We start from the raw sequence: 14,188 nt of genomic DNA on the forward strand, positions 1-14,188 counted from the left end.
CTTTACTTAGGAATATGTTGAGGGCATTATCTGAAATGTTGGTGGTAATCCACAGAGAAATATGTTGAAGGTATTATCTAAAACTGTGATAATGAAAAAAAAAAAACACCTGAAGGGGAATGTCCTGTGAGTATTGCTGAAAGGGTTAAAAGTAAAGTTTTACAAAAGCTTGATATGAAAGAAATCTGAATAGAATTAAGAGTAATTATAACATATGAATTAGACCTGGACATCAAGAAGGATGATGTCAAAACAAGTAGGATACGATCAAATCTGGGATGAGTAGACCAGACAAGGGGCCGTGTTGTTAAATATGAGGCAGACTTATAAGAGGATTTAGATTGTGAAATGAAAACAAATATTATTTGAGAAGGTGGGGACAGGGGAGGTTGGTTATCAGTTTAGACAGAGCTGGCCGTACGCAGGGACAAAGGTAGCCCGCTACAGATGGTAAGGTTTTGAAGTGAGTTAGATGCCTCGTTTGAGCGTCTGGACACGGACGACCAACTGAAACAACAGGGAGGGATGAGGGAAGAGGTACAAAAAAAAAAAAAAAAAAAATTTTATAGAAGTGATATGGACCTGAAGGGAAACCTTCAGTTAAGAGAGGTGGCTGCCATTACCAGGACATTGACAATACAGTTATCGATGGCGATGACTAAGATGATGATGGAAAGTTTTCATTTCCACTTTAGTAAACATCCCAGAGTGTTTTTGTCTTCTCACAGTTTATTTTAATAAAATTCCTGTCATAGATTTTGGCCTCCAGTCTCGTATTACAAAAATCCATTTCATTTTTATATTTTCCATTGGTTTCAACACAGGAATTCATGAATATTTCCAGATTTGACAGGATATTTTCAATAGGCATATTTCTATCACAAAGACTCTGTTCAGTATTATAAACTCTTAATGTTACGTTTAATCATGATTTCATTCGAAAACATTATACGCATATCCTATTGATTTTTTTAAAATAAAAAGTTAATAGTTGTTTGTTAACATAGTGTGGAGAGTACATTCATGAACCTAAAAAAGAATTGTACAATTTTACTTGAAGTTACGATGAACAGTCGAAATTTAATGAAAACAGAGTAATAATCGTCTGCATTTATTGTTATACTCAAACCAGAGGACTGTGTGAAATCTAGAGCGGCAGCGTCAGACCAGGTTGGCAATGCACGAGTGCTTGCTTTGGAGAGCATTAATTCCGAGACCTCTGCACAGAGCACATCTGTGCAGAGCACCTCTGTATCATCCACTTCTGCGCAGAGTACTTCTGAGCAAAGTACCTCAGCATCAATCACCTCCGTGCAGAGCACCTCTGAGCAGAGCTCTTCTGAGCAAAGTACCTCTGCATCAACCACCTCCATGCAGAGCACCTCAGACCAGAGCACCTCTGTGCAGAGCACCTCTGCATCACCCACTTCCGTGCCAAGTACCTCTGAGCAGAGCACTTCTGATCACAGCACCTCTGCATCAACCACCTCCGTGCCGAGCACCTCTGTACCAACCTCTGAATCGTCTACAACTGTACCAAGCACCACTGTAACAGCACCATCTTCCTCGCCTGTGACAGAACTCCCGACGACCGAGCCTGTGACTGACGATCCTACTGACGAAAAGGACGCCAAGAAGAGATTGGAGGAAATGGACGCGGAGATGACCATTCATGTTCAAGCTGCTGCATTGGCAGACTGGAACTATGAAACCAACATGACGGAACAAATGAAAAATGCTTCGGTAAGTTTTTGTTATTTTTGCCGATGAGCTACCGTAATCACTGGCGACACTTAAGAGTCTGGTGGGACCGGCAGTGGGCTATAGTAAAGCTGAAAACACCAACACGGTGATGGAGTTAGTTATTTGTAGATTAGTAAAACTGGGAAGCAAAAGGAAATGGCTTTGTTGAAGATTGCTCAGTAACAAGGTGACAGAAGACAAGAATCAACTGGAGGCAGTGTTTTCTCTCATGCACCGGTGAACAAACGGTTACAGATCCTTTTGATATTATCAGTAAAAGAGATTTTATTGGTTCAGACCATCAAATAAAGCTAAATTTTTTGAAGTATGATCAGCAACTGGAGATGAGGATAGATAAGAACGGGTCAAAATGAAAACATATTCATGAACTACAGGCCACCAAACCAGGTGGTTTTTTTCTATTTTGATCATAACAGCCTTGGATGTTTGCCGAGAAACCGTTTATCAAATAAAGATGACTAATTTAGGCTGAAGGTTAAAGAGTCGATTCATTTCGGAAGTGTAGGACTACACTCCGATGTTGAGGACATGTTAGAATTGCGCACTTTCTTCGTCTGCATCAGGTATCTTGGCTAAGAAAAAAGAAATTTGAAGTCAAATTAAGTTTTTTTTAAAATGAAGAATTATAAATGCACACTCATTTCGAAGGAAGGTTCATAAGCCTATCATGAAATCATTTCATTTCTTTATGTCTTCATAGCTTATAATGTGATATGACCTTACCAATCTGAGAGACCAATATTTTTATTAATTTCGGCAATTTATTTGTTAACAATAGTTTAAAATCCTATAAGAGAAAAAAAAAATATGCGCAAGCCTACATAGATGTTCGTAATATTTAAGAAAACAAGAAATTCTAGAGTGGAAACCCAAAGGTGGACACGATAAAGATCCACTGGTATATATATATATATATATATATATATATATATATATATATATATATATATATATATATATATATATATATATATATTTATATATATATATATATATATATATATATATATATATATATACATATTATATATATACATATATATATGTATATATATATATGTACACACACACACACACACACATATATATATATATATATATATATATATATATATATATATATATATATATATATATATATATATATATATATATATATATATATGCATACATGTATCTTAACTTCAGATCAAAGCATGGATGGACGTGAAGAACAACTTCAGCGTGTTCCACAGTACAACCATCGACTACTTCCATTACGAGGGCTTCAAGGACGAAGACGTGAAGCGACAGTTCGAACTCCAGAAGAATCTGGGAGCGGCCGCCCTCCCCAAGGACGACCTTCAAAAGGTGAATATTGTACTTCGGCTCAGTTTCTCTTCCCAGTGAGCGATTGGGTTACTCATCTTTCCCGTAGCTGGCGTTGCCTTCAACGAACAACCTCGTCTTGGATGATTCTCATTGCTTCATCTTGAAGGGTTTCAAGCTTTGCCAATTTGGATTTTGATAGGCAAACAAGAGCAGGAGCAGCAGAGTTAGTCACAGTTCTGATGTATACCACATACGCTGCACGAAGTACAGCTGCTGGTGTCCCCTTGCAGCCAAATGGCATGGCTTTTAGAGGTCTCATTCTAGTTTTGCAACATGTGATTAAATACTGAACTGGCATGTCCCTGCCATGATGACCACCTACATAGACCCCTAAATATTTGTATTCATCAACATATTCAAGCTTATAATCTTGCAGTATTATTATTATTATTATCATCATTAATTTTGTGCAACCTCTCCCAGAAAGCTAGCACGAAGATATTGCTAATGAATGTCAAAAGAAGAAGCGGAGCATAAATAAGCGCGCTCTGACCAACCTCACTTTTCATTCACTTTCTGTCCATAGTTGACTGACATTGTGTCCCGCATGGTGTCTACATTGAGCAAGAAGGTCTGCCCCGCTACAAATTCCAAATGTGACGCCGAAAGCGAAGGGATGGGAATATACGAATGTAAGTGAAGCAACGCCTCAACCTTTTCAAGATGTTCGTCCGTTCTATCCTTATCCTTTGTGTTCTTCTTCTTCTTATTAATATTATTGAAATTATTAATATGAATGATCTCCTCGCCTGCAGAACCTGTTGTGTCGTTTCAGTTGTTATCAGTTTTAAGCACCGATTCTATTTCCTTCAACGATTCTAGTGACATTTTTTCCTCTGCTTGGAAATTTTCAGGTCGAATAATGGGGAAAACTGTGCACACACGCACACACACATTCATATATATTACATATAGTATATATAAACATATATATATAAATATATGTTTATATATAATAAATAAATTTCTGACACAGCGGGAGTCCGGGGCGTTAGCAATTCCTCCGCACAAGTCATAAAAGAAGTCGGAACCTAAGTACTGTTAACATGAGGTTTTTCCCGGGCAGGCTCCTAGCGCCTAACATACCAACGAATTTTACCCAACTTCCCGACCCAGCAGCTGATGAAATACTAACATTTCATTCGACTTACTCCTTCACCGTGAGATATGATGGAAATAAGCATCTGTGCAGAGGAATTGCTAACGCCCTGGACTATCACTCGGAAGACTGGGGTTCGGTCCTGATGTGAGTCGGAAATTTATTTCTGTGAAACAGAAATAAATTTCCGAGTACAGCCAGCGTAACATTTTTTTTATTGGCTAATTTTTCTAAGCATTATAAGTCTCATTATCAGGGCTTTTAGACGATACAAAAATACAGTTTAAAACTAATGTGTGTAACAGAGCTGAGGCGCAAAATTTGCGAACGTTCGAACCATAAAAACATTAAGATACTGAAAATCAGAAATGAAAAAAAAACCGGTCCCTAACTCTGTAGGAAGTAAAAACTGAGTGATATGTTCAGTTTTGGGAAGGCGAACGTTGACTAATCTATATACAAAGCCGAGGACGATGTAGGATAATTTTGTGATGGAACAAGAAGCAGGAATCAGCTTAATAGAACATTTTTCCAGAATGGAGAAAGTATATAGTCACTGGATGCTTGAACATCAGTATTAAAATCATCAAATGAAAATCAGGTTTTGCATTTCCTTCAATGATCTTGAATATTAGAAAAGTCTTTTCCTTTTAAAGGGCATCCTGTATGGTGACTGACTCCGGGATAAGAATCTTTTGTTACTCTGACCAATCTCTTGGTGGCTACCAAGTATTTCCCAAATTGACATTTTGAGCGAGTCAGAAATAGACTAATAAAGAAAGCGCTAAGCAGAAACCTATTTTTTAAAAAAAGAACAGCACACGGAGATTCTTAGGATTTTAGAGCATTAATCTAATAAGTAATGCCAGAAGTATTCTGAACGACCCAGTGTAGCTGCAATTTAAATTTTAGGGAATAAATGAAAGGAATAGAGTCCATTAATAATTTAGGAACATCCGGTGCAAAATGACGAGATATCGAAATTTGAAGCGTAGTACGACTATAAAATATTCCTTTCTCTAATTATGAATCGCACTATTAATGTCTGCAGTGGAAGCTAAAATGACCAACGCCACGGAGACCTATGATAACCTCGAGTACTACTGGCTGGAGTGGCGAGAGGTCAGTAAAGAGCTTCTGGAGGACTACAAGGAATACGTCGTGCTGGAGAACAAGACGGCAGATCTGAACGGTGAGGGATCCCACACATCTTCTTCTTCTTCTATACACTAGGCATTAGTGACCCTGGTGGATGTCACGCCAGATACGCTACAATACATAAATCTTCTTCATGGCTTTCGCTATCTGTTTTAGATCTTACACAATTGCATATTAGAATGTTAAAATAAATGCCTCTGGGTTAACCATCATGCAGGAAAGGACCAGATCCAGGTTGAAAGAGGCAGCTCCGAGAGTCTATTGAAGATCTCATAATCTGGAATAAATACACTATTACGTAAAAGTATCTTTTACATTGCTATGATTTTTTTGCACCTCTCTGTCCCCTTCTATCTCCCTGCATACATGTCTGTGGTATATTTACATAAAACACTGCATATCTATTTACATGTACTTAGTTGTAAAGCCTACACCCGGACAGCTGTCGCCTATTCACAATCATGTTTCGTCAACTTGAAGTTCTCACACATAAACCAAATTTGCCTTTAACTTCTTCCAATAAAGCAAATATCATCAATAATTACTTCTATTACAAAGAATGTACATTAACGCTGGAATAATATCTTGCTAAGGGGTCACATGAACAAGTTTTCTGACATTATAGCAATTTTCTGCACCAAGTTCTGTGCAATCTAGCAAAACGTTTTCTATACTGATCTTAAACTGAAGTCTGCATGTTAATCAAAGTGACGTCAAACAGCCGCGGAAAACACGTAACTTTAGTTTTGCCACCCACATCGGCTACTTGATGGAGAGCTTGAAAGCAAGATGCATCCTGTAATTGCAGAAAACGAGCGGTTATAAAAGTGTTATCATAAATTCCCTTATTATTCCTTGTTTCTATCTTACTTATGAATCTTCTTCCTCCCCTTACATCCCCTGTTTCTTCTCATGGTCATCAGGATTCGGCAACGCTGGCCTCCTTTGGATCGACCCCTACACCGATGCAAACTACACGAGTGATGATTTCGTATCGGAGGTTGCTGACCTCTGGAACCAGACGAAGCCCTTTTATGCCAACTTGAGGGCCTACGTCTTCCACAAACTCAAGATGAAATATGGCGACGATATCACGACGAACGATCTCATCCCTGCACATATTTTGGGTGAGTCTTTTGCACACAGTTCATGTGGGTGATGCAATGGGGTATAGAACATGGTTCATGTAAGCAATGTCAAGTCAAGTGCATACTTAAGTTAAGACTCTGAAGCTCAGTCCATACTTCTTACGAGTATTTGAGGCTCAGATTATATTTTGGATAGCTTTAGAAATTCAAACCATTTTATAGGCGGGCCATTAGGCTCCCCCGCCCTGTACATTTTGGGAACTGTAAATTGTATGAAAGAAGAGTCTCAGCGCAGCGACCTAATGCTGCTTGTTCAAGGCAAGAACATATTCTGGGGGAGTCTTCGGTGATCTGTAAGTATTTTGGTTAGGTCTTAGCAGTCTAAGGAATGCTTTAAGAGAGTCCTTGGATCAGCACGTATATTTTGGATGACTGTTTCGGGAAGTGTGCATATCTGGGTGGTCTTTGTTGAGTCTTAATATCTTTTTAAGCGGGGCGTGGGGAGGGCGAAGATGGGGGAGAGGTTGTTAGGAAACAACGACAGAATTTTCATTTTACAACTTTTTAACAATGCAAGCTAAACTAAACTGCTTACTGACAGTGTATCGCTTCTACCGAGTTCCTTTAGCCCTGCGCCCTCAATCCTTTCAAAATATTGAACCTGCTTTTCATGACGTGTTAATCTGCTTATTTTTGAGCAGTTAGTTTGTTATCTCTCAAGGGACCAATCCTATTAAATTAAATTTGTTTGCCCGACACAGCTGAATATCAGCAGCTGTGCCCGCTTCTGGTTTCTTTCCTTAACAGCAAGGCTCCTTCAGTAACCAACAAAGATGTATTATCATTAAACTACTTCTAAGACTGCCATCGTTCCTGTTGCTGGCAATTATCTATCGGTGAAGTCCTTTAACTTCTGACTTGAAGCTATAAAACCCACTCAGCGTCAACGAGGACATTTTATATCTATACAACCCGTGTGAATTTTTCATTGGCGGGGATCTCGAAACAAGTGAAGAGGACTGATTGAACCACACCCTTTATAACTGAATGAAAAGCAAAATGAAAAAAAGGATTATATTGCTTATAGTATTAGGTTTGTGATCACTGAATCATTTTCGCGATGAATATCTATTTTCAAATGCAGGTGACATGTACGGCGAAAACTGGGAGAGCCTCTACGACCTTGTGGCACCCTACAACGTTACGCTCCCCGACATTAGCGATCTCCTCAATGACAAGGTAAGGGAAAACGAGGCGTCTTTCACTTTCAAATGAAGGAAATTTATAAGACATTATCCTGAAGGGGAATGATTACCCTAGAAAATAAAAGGAAGAGAAATTGTAACTTTTACCCTTGTGAAAATCACGGATGGAAAACTGTTTGGGTGAAAATTAACGAAGGAAAATGGGTTTTTCCAAATGAAGGGTTCTGTCATGGGAAGGGAATACCTTGAGCTAGCATTAACCTGTAAGAAGTGCCACAAATAAATACGGAATTACATGAAAAAATAAACAAAAGGAAAAATAAATACACAAATAACATGAGATTAAGGGAAAAAGATTGGGACTCGGCCTAGGAGACTCCTTTCTTTTGGATGATTTTAGGGTTAACCACGAACTACGCTCCTATTGCTTCGTTTCATTTTCCCGTCCTATTCGATTCACCTTCAGTTCTCACCCTCCTCTCTCCTCCATCCGAATCCTTGTCAGATCCCATCCTTTCCTGACTGAAAGCACACGTGACTCAATCTCTTTCGGCTACATTCAAGTAAACAGATCGAGGCGTCGCGTGTTGGCCATTGGGATCTAAAGTATTGCTTTTGTTACTGTTATTGTTGCTGCTGTTGTTTTTAAGCCCTAATCCCGGTGAAATTTTGTTCCCTTAGCAAAGATAATAAAAATTCCCTTATCTTTTAACAATTGGCGCTTTTAGTTTTAGTTTTCTGTAAAAGAAAACTACTGAGATGGCTTTTTGTATGTCCGTCCGCCCTCAGATCTGCTCGATTCTCTTTCTCAGAAGGAGAATCGAGCAGGTTCTCGAAAGCTTTCGTTTGTATAGATATTTCTAAAGTTAACGTGGCCTGATGCCCTCAAGAGCAAAATGGAAGCGATATTCTTTTTAATTGTGAAAGTACAGCGGCATCCGCATGCGCTAAACACAAAGATATTCAAGCCATTGGTGTCGCTCTCATGAGTATCCTGGACGTCAGGTTGCTCTTCGTTGCCCAATACCTTTTACGGACTACAACATTACTCTTTTCTTTAGCTGGACACTGTGAGTAACATGACCAGAGAGGTGGAAGAGTACTTCTTCGTGACTATGGGTCTCAAGCCGATGACAACCAAGTTCTGGGATAATTCGACACTCGAAAATAATGGTGACATGGTGTGCCAGCCTTCTGCTTGGGACTTCTACGATGTTCCTAAAGATTCTACACCAGATACAGACGGTGACTTCAGGTGAGTGTCGACGTCTTTCTTTTTTATTCAGAGTAGGCATTCATTTTCTTGATTGTTTATATATATATATATATATATATATATATATATATATATATATATATATATATATATATATATATACATATATATATACATGTACTTACATATATATGTATGTATGTATGTATGTGTACATACATACATACATGAAATGACATGGCGACAGCAACCCCATCCCAAAATGATAGCTGAATATTGGATAGCTAACACCCAAAGGCACACTTTGCAAACCATTTACCCAAATAGAAGTTGGCTGCAGAGAAAATTTTATTTATTTACTGCTGAAAACGAGCGAACATTTACATGGAACACAAGCTTGAAAGTCCACTTTGCAAAGCAAGTGACAACAAATACGCGAACAGAAATAGTCATACACACAGAAACAGTAATACAGGCCCCAAGTATATCCTGGTAATTGTGCTTTAGATTAGTATCACATCTGCCTGGTGGGAACCACAAATATACGTCATGGATGTTGAAAATAATACTCATTATAATAACAATAATGAATGAAATATTGCCATTTCTGTTTGGTGGCAAGCCTTGTCACCAGAAACCACTTGCGTTCAGTTTTCAGAAAACGACTGCAATCTATCAGTTTCAAGTTACACTGTTACTAAAAGGTGTAACACCAAAACTGACTTTTTGAAATTCCCCTCAACTCTCCCCAGAATCAAGATGTGCGCCGCCAAAACGCAGGAAGATTTCATTACGTTGCACCACGAGATGGCGCACATAGAGTATATGATGGCTTACAGCAGCAGGGGTGACGATCGCAAAGAAATCATGCCCATTGTCTTCAGGGACGGCGCCAATCCTGGTGAGTTTGTTCCTTAGCTGGAATGGACCAGTTATCGTACAATGAGTATCTCTTATTATGTGCTATTCACCAAGAACCAAGTACTGATTGCTACGAGCTAGGTACATGTTAGGGGTCATCATGTATTGGTTACGTATAACCAAGTTCCAATTACAAAATATTAAATATCATTCGCTTTGAAATATTCACTGATTACCTGCATCAAATTCCCATTTACAAAACTAACTGCCGAGTAGGAGTTTATTCATCGTTGTGCAGCTGCCCACAGAAACCATTTTGAACGCCACATCTAAAATTTGTGTTTTTGTTCTGTTTTAACATGTTTCTGTTAACAACAAATGTTTTCTCTTTCCAACGATTAAATAAATTCTACCAAATTTCTGGTTTTTGTGGGACAACCTGTAGTACAAATTACCAAGTCTTAAGTAGCAGTCCATTAGAACTAAGTACTGTTCACCAAGCAACAGAAATTAGCAAAATCCTACAGAAAGTGATCTAAATTTTTCCCGGGTAGCTTCATTGCCCAATATCTCAATATAAATAAAAACGATATATTGCTTGAAAAGGCCGGAGAAGTGGTTAGAGCGAAAGGTTTTTAAGGTTGAGTGTGCGCTGCAGCGAGAATGCTCAGGTTGGCATAAGCAGGTAATGCGAGCTCGTTAAAGTTTGCAGAGACATCCTCAGTGTCCTTATTTCTTTGACAGCTTTATAAAATGTGTTTAGAGGTAAAATCCAAGTGGGCAGAATGTGCTCTTTAGTATGATGAGAATTATCTTGTACGGTTTACAGTAAGAATTTGATATAATATCAGCAGAGGTAAAAGCTTCTCTCCTTGTTTTTCTCTCTCTCTGGTTTGGCTCTCGTGTATCATTTTGGCCCTTTGGTATCGTTACTTACTGCAGAATGCATTACAAGCCCCTGTATTTTATGTTGTACTAAGATAAATTGACCTTTGAAAATGTGCCCCCAAGCTCTTGATTACTCTTTCTGTATCACAGTAACTTAAGCTGAACATTTTATTTTTGGTTGGAACAAAAGACAAGGAGGTGGGAACCAAATGCTCTTTTCTAGCCCAGGTCCAGGGACAGTTAGCAAAAAATAAGAGGAAGGCGGGGGAGGGTTTAACTCTAAAGAAAGTTTTAGACTTTTAGCCTCGTAAAGGATGGAAGATTAAGAAATCACAAGCAGGGAGAGATTTCCAAACCTTGGAAGGGAAGCAGAAGGAGAGAAATAGTAATTCAGCAGCTTGTCTCTCCTTTCTTCAGCATTCCACGAGGCTGTAGGCAGTGCTATTGGCCTATCTGCAAGAAATCCCGATTACCTCAAATCTGTCGCAGAGAGGCTCAGTAAAAAGGAGGAGTTCACAATCCACAACGCTGAAATGGACGATGAGATGATCGTGAATCACCTAATGAAAATCGCTCTGGCGAAGGTATAGAAAAAACAAATCTCTTGCTTTTTAATTTGATTTGTGAAAAGTTCAAAAAACAGTTTGAAGCAGAAACTTGTTGATCGTTAGTGAATAGTTGTTATTGGTAGATAAATCTGCTTTCGATTCCTGGAAATATAATTTTTGCCTATAGCTCATACTTCCAAAGCTTCAGGCAACAAAGACGTAATAGTAGACACTTTAGAACAATAAATATATTTTTTTCTGGCGTATATATCATGAGGTATTTATTCTTCAATTTCCGAAAACATTCCATTAGATATAAACCTGCTTTACTCGCCAGATCCCTGTGTTACCATATGCATACATACTGGATTCTTGGCGATGGAAAGTTTTCAGCGACGACACCATCACGGACTACAACAAGAGATGGTGGGAGCTGAGGTAAAACTAGTTAATGGCCAGTCAGTCTTAGTTGTTTATGCTTAAGTTTTTGTTAGACTAAGCTGATCGTATCCCCATATGTATTCTTACTGCTATGAGCGGCCTGTAAGTCTAAAAGCTGCTGATGTCATTTAAGCTGGCCCCATGACAGCACGGATTCTTGGCTTGGTTGGGCAGTCTGTAAGTATTGAAGTATATACATGCCAGAATAATGGTCTTAAGTGTGGTAAGGTGCAGACGGGTGTAAGAGGACTATTATGTACCTGTGGACTTAGCCCTTTCAGCCAAGTTAAAAGTTAAGTATATCTTAGTTTAACCAGACCACTGAGCTGATTAACAGCTCTCCTAGGGCTGGCCCGAAGGATTAGATTTATTTTACGTGGCTAAGAACCAGCTGGTTACCTAGCAATGAGACCTAGCTTATTGTTGAATCCGAACTACATTTTGACGAGAAATGAATTTCTATCACCAGAAATACATTCCTCTAATTCTTCATTGGCCGTTCGGAGAGTCGAACGCTGGGCCAGACCAGTGACCTGTGGTCCTATAACAAAATATATACAAGCTGGAAGACTTTACATAAGAGTTCGATTTTCTCCTTTTTGTAATTCAGCTAGAACAATTAATGCAAGTGAAATCACACCTAGTTCCTTGATGTTTACAGAATAGCTGAGCAAGGCATAGCTCCACCAACGAAGAGGTTCCCAAAGTCTGAGTTCGATGTAGGCTCGAAGTTTGATGTTGCAGTTTCCACACCTTACATCTGGTAAGTCTGGTCCAGGACCATAATTATTTGCTGTTAGATTCACGTTCTTTTTCTTCCTTAAAGAGAGCATTTTTAAAATACAATTTCCAGTTTCTCAGACTTAGTGCAAGACTAATGTAAGCCACAGGTTTTTCCATTTCAAACAGAAATGTTGACAACACAGATATCAAGCAGTGTGATAGAATCTCAGTATAGAACTGATATGTATAGTATGTATATAGACATACATATGTATATATAATATATATAATATTTATATATTTATATTTATACGGATATGTATATACATATGATGAAAGTTGATTATAAATAGCCAGTGTTACATTCTCCCGATCCATCTATCTATCTATCTATCTATCTATCTATCTCTATATATATGCATATATATACATACATACATATATATAGAGAGATAGATTGATAGATAGATAGATAGATATAAACAACAGGGAAGTTAAAACACTGGGTATTTATACCCAATGTTTCATTTCCCCTGTGGTACAGCTCCATATACGATTCACGTGTCATTGTGATTTTTTAAGCATACATACATATATATATATATATATATATATATATATATATATATATGAATATACATATATATACAAATACATGTATACATGCATACACACACACACATATATATATATAAATATATATATATATATATATATATATATATATATATATATATATATATATATGTATATATATATATATTTATATATATCCGAGAGGAATTCAAAACAGTCTTCCTTTTAGTGTGCATGTTCCTTACTGATGAGTTGATGTAGTGCCTAAAGATACGCCCTGCTCCTAGAATTTGTGTTTTTTTTTATTTAATTAGGAGTTACAGCGCACTGAATGCAGCATTTGTTTATCAGTTGCCGTCTTCCTGTCTGGTGTGGCAGACGTTATTGTCAAACAAGTTCACTGTTTTATAGCCTGCGCGGTTATTCTTTCTGATCTAGTTTTATCTACACCAGAGGTTCCCAAACTTTTTGTTCCTCGGTACCCCTTGGGCTTTTGTATAGGTTCCCATGTACCCCTAACACTAAAAATTATGCTTAATATTAAAAAAGAACTTTTTAATATTTTGATATTTTAAATTTGTGGAGTCTGCATGTGTAGATTACATAGGTATCTTAAATGGTGATAACAGAAATAAAGCAATTACTAAGGTAATTTATGTTTTGATCCAGCACATACAATTGCACAGTAGTAATTATTTTCTTCAGACCAAATGTACCCCCTGAAACGTGCAAATGTACCCCTGGGGGTACATGTACCCCAGTTTGGGAACCCCTGATCTACACCTAATTGAGTAGTACTGCTTGTGAATGGGCCTCATAATAAGAATAAAAAAAAACATACATTTCGACAGCCAGAAACTGCTGAAACATTTATCGGTTGACTTTATTGAATTGCGTCTGATGGCTGGTCTCCATCTTACTTTTCTTTCTATCAGTCACCTCTGATATCCTTAACAGAACTCTCCTCTTGTATTTTCTTTAAAGTCTCTATAATCCTAGACCTAACCTTGTCTTCTTTCCCTGCAGAATTTTGTGCATCCCTCGTTACATTGATTTTATTTTCTTGCATAGACCTCATGAAAAAGATCCACATAGGCCTACTACATAATATTTTAGGTCGCACGATAAAATTAATCACTACAGCTAAATGTGGAAGACAATATACTAGAAACAGTGGTTCGCAAACAGGGGGGAATTCCCCCTTGTGGGGAATTTCCGAGTTCAGGGAAGGAGTTGTGACCCCAAACTGG

At 38.0% G+C, this 14,188-nt stretch overlaps 1 protein-coding gene across 1 annotated transcript in view; it reads left to right on the plus strand.

Moving 5' to 3' along the window:
• Nucleotides 1-14,188, plus strand: part of LOC136841739 (angiotensin-converting enzyme-like) — a 45,460-nt gene that overhangs the window by 28,091 nt on the left and 3,181 nt on the right. Inside the window, exons 15-25 of the mRNA XM_067108993.1 lie at nt 1,133-1,743; nt 2,953-3,114; nt 3,662-3,767; nt 5,286-5,426; nt 6,316-6,519; nt 7,625-7,719; nt 8,747-8,940; nt 9,654-9,802; nt 11,068-11,234; nt 11,536-11,636; nt 12,301-12,402. Of these exons, the coding sequence (XP_066965094.1) occupies nt 1,133-1,743; nt 2,953-3,114; nt 3,662-3,767; nt 5,286-5,426; nt 6,316-6,519; nt 7,625-7,719; nt 8,747-8,940; nt 9,654-9,802; nt 11,068-11,234; nt 11,536-11,636; nt 12,301-12,402 (2,032 nt within the window). The remainder of the gene's footprint in view (nt 1-1,132; nt 1,744-2,952; nt 3,115-3,661; nt 3,768-5,285; nt 5,427-6,315; nt 6,520-7,624; nt 7,720-8,746; nt 8,941-9,653; nt 9,803-11,067; nt 11,235-11,535; nt 11,637-12,300; nt 12,403-14,188) is intronic.

This window comes from Macrobrachium rosenbergii, chromosome 9 (assembly GCF_040412425.1).
Source record: "Macrobrachium rosenbergii isolate ZJJX-2024 chromosome 9, ASM4041242v1, whole genome shotgun sequence".
Lineage (NCBI taxonomy): Eukaryota > Metazoa > Arthropoda > Malacostraca > Decapoda > Palaemonidae > Macrobrachium > Macrobrachium rosenbergii.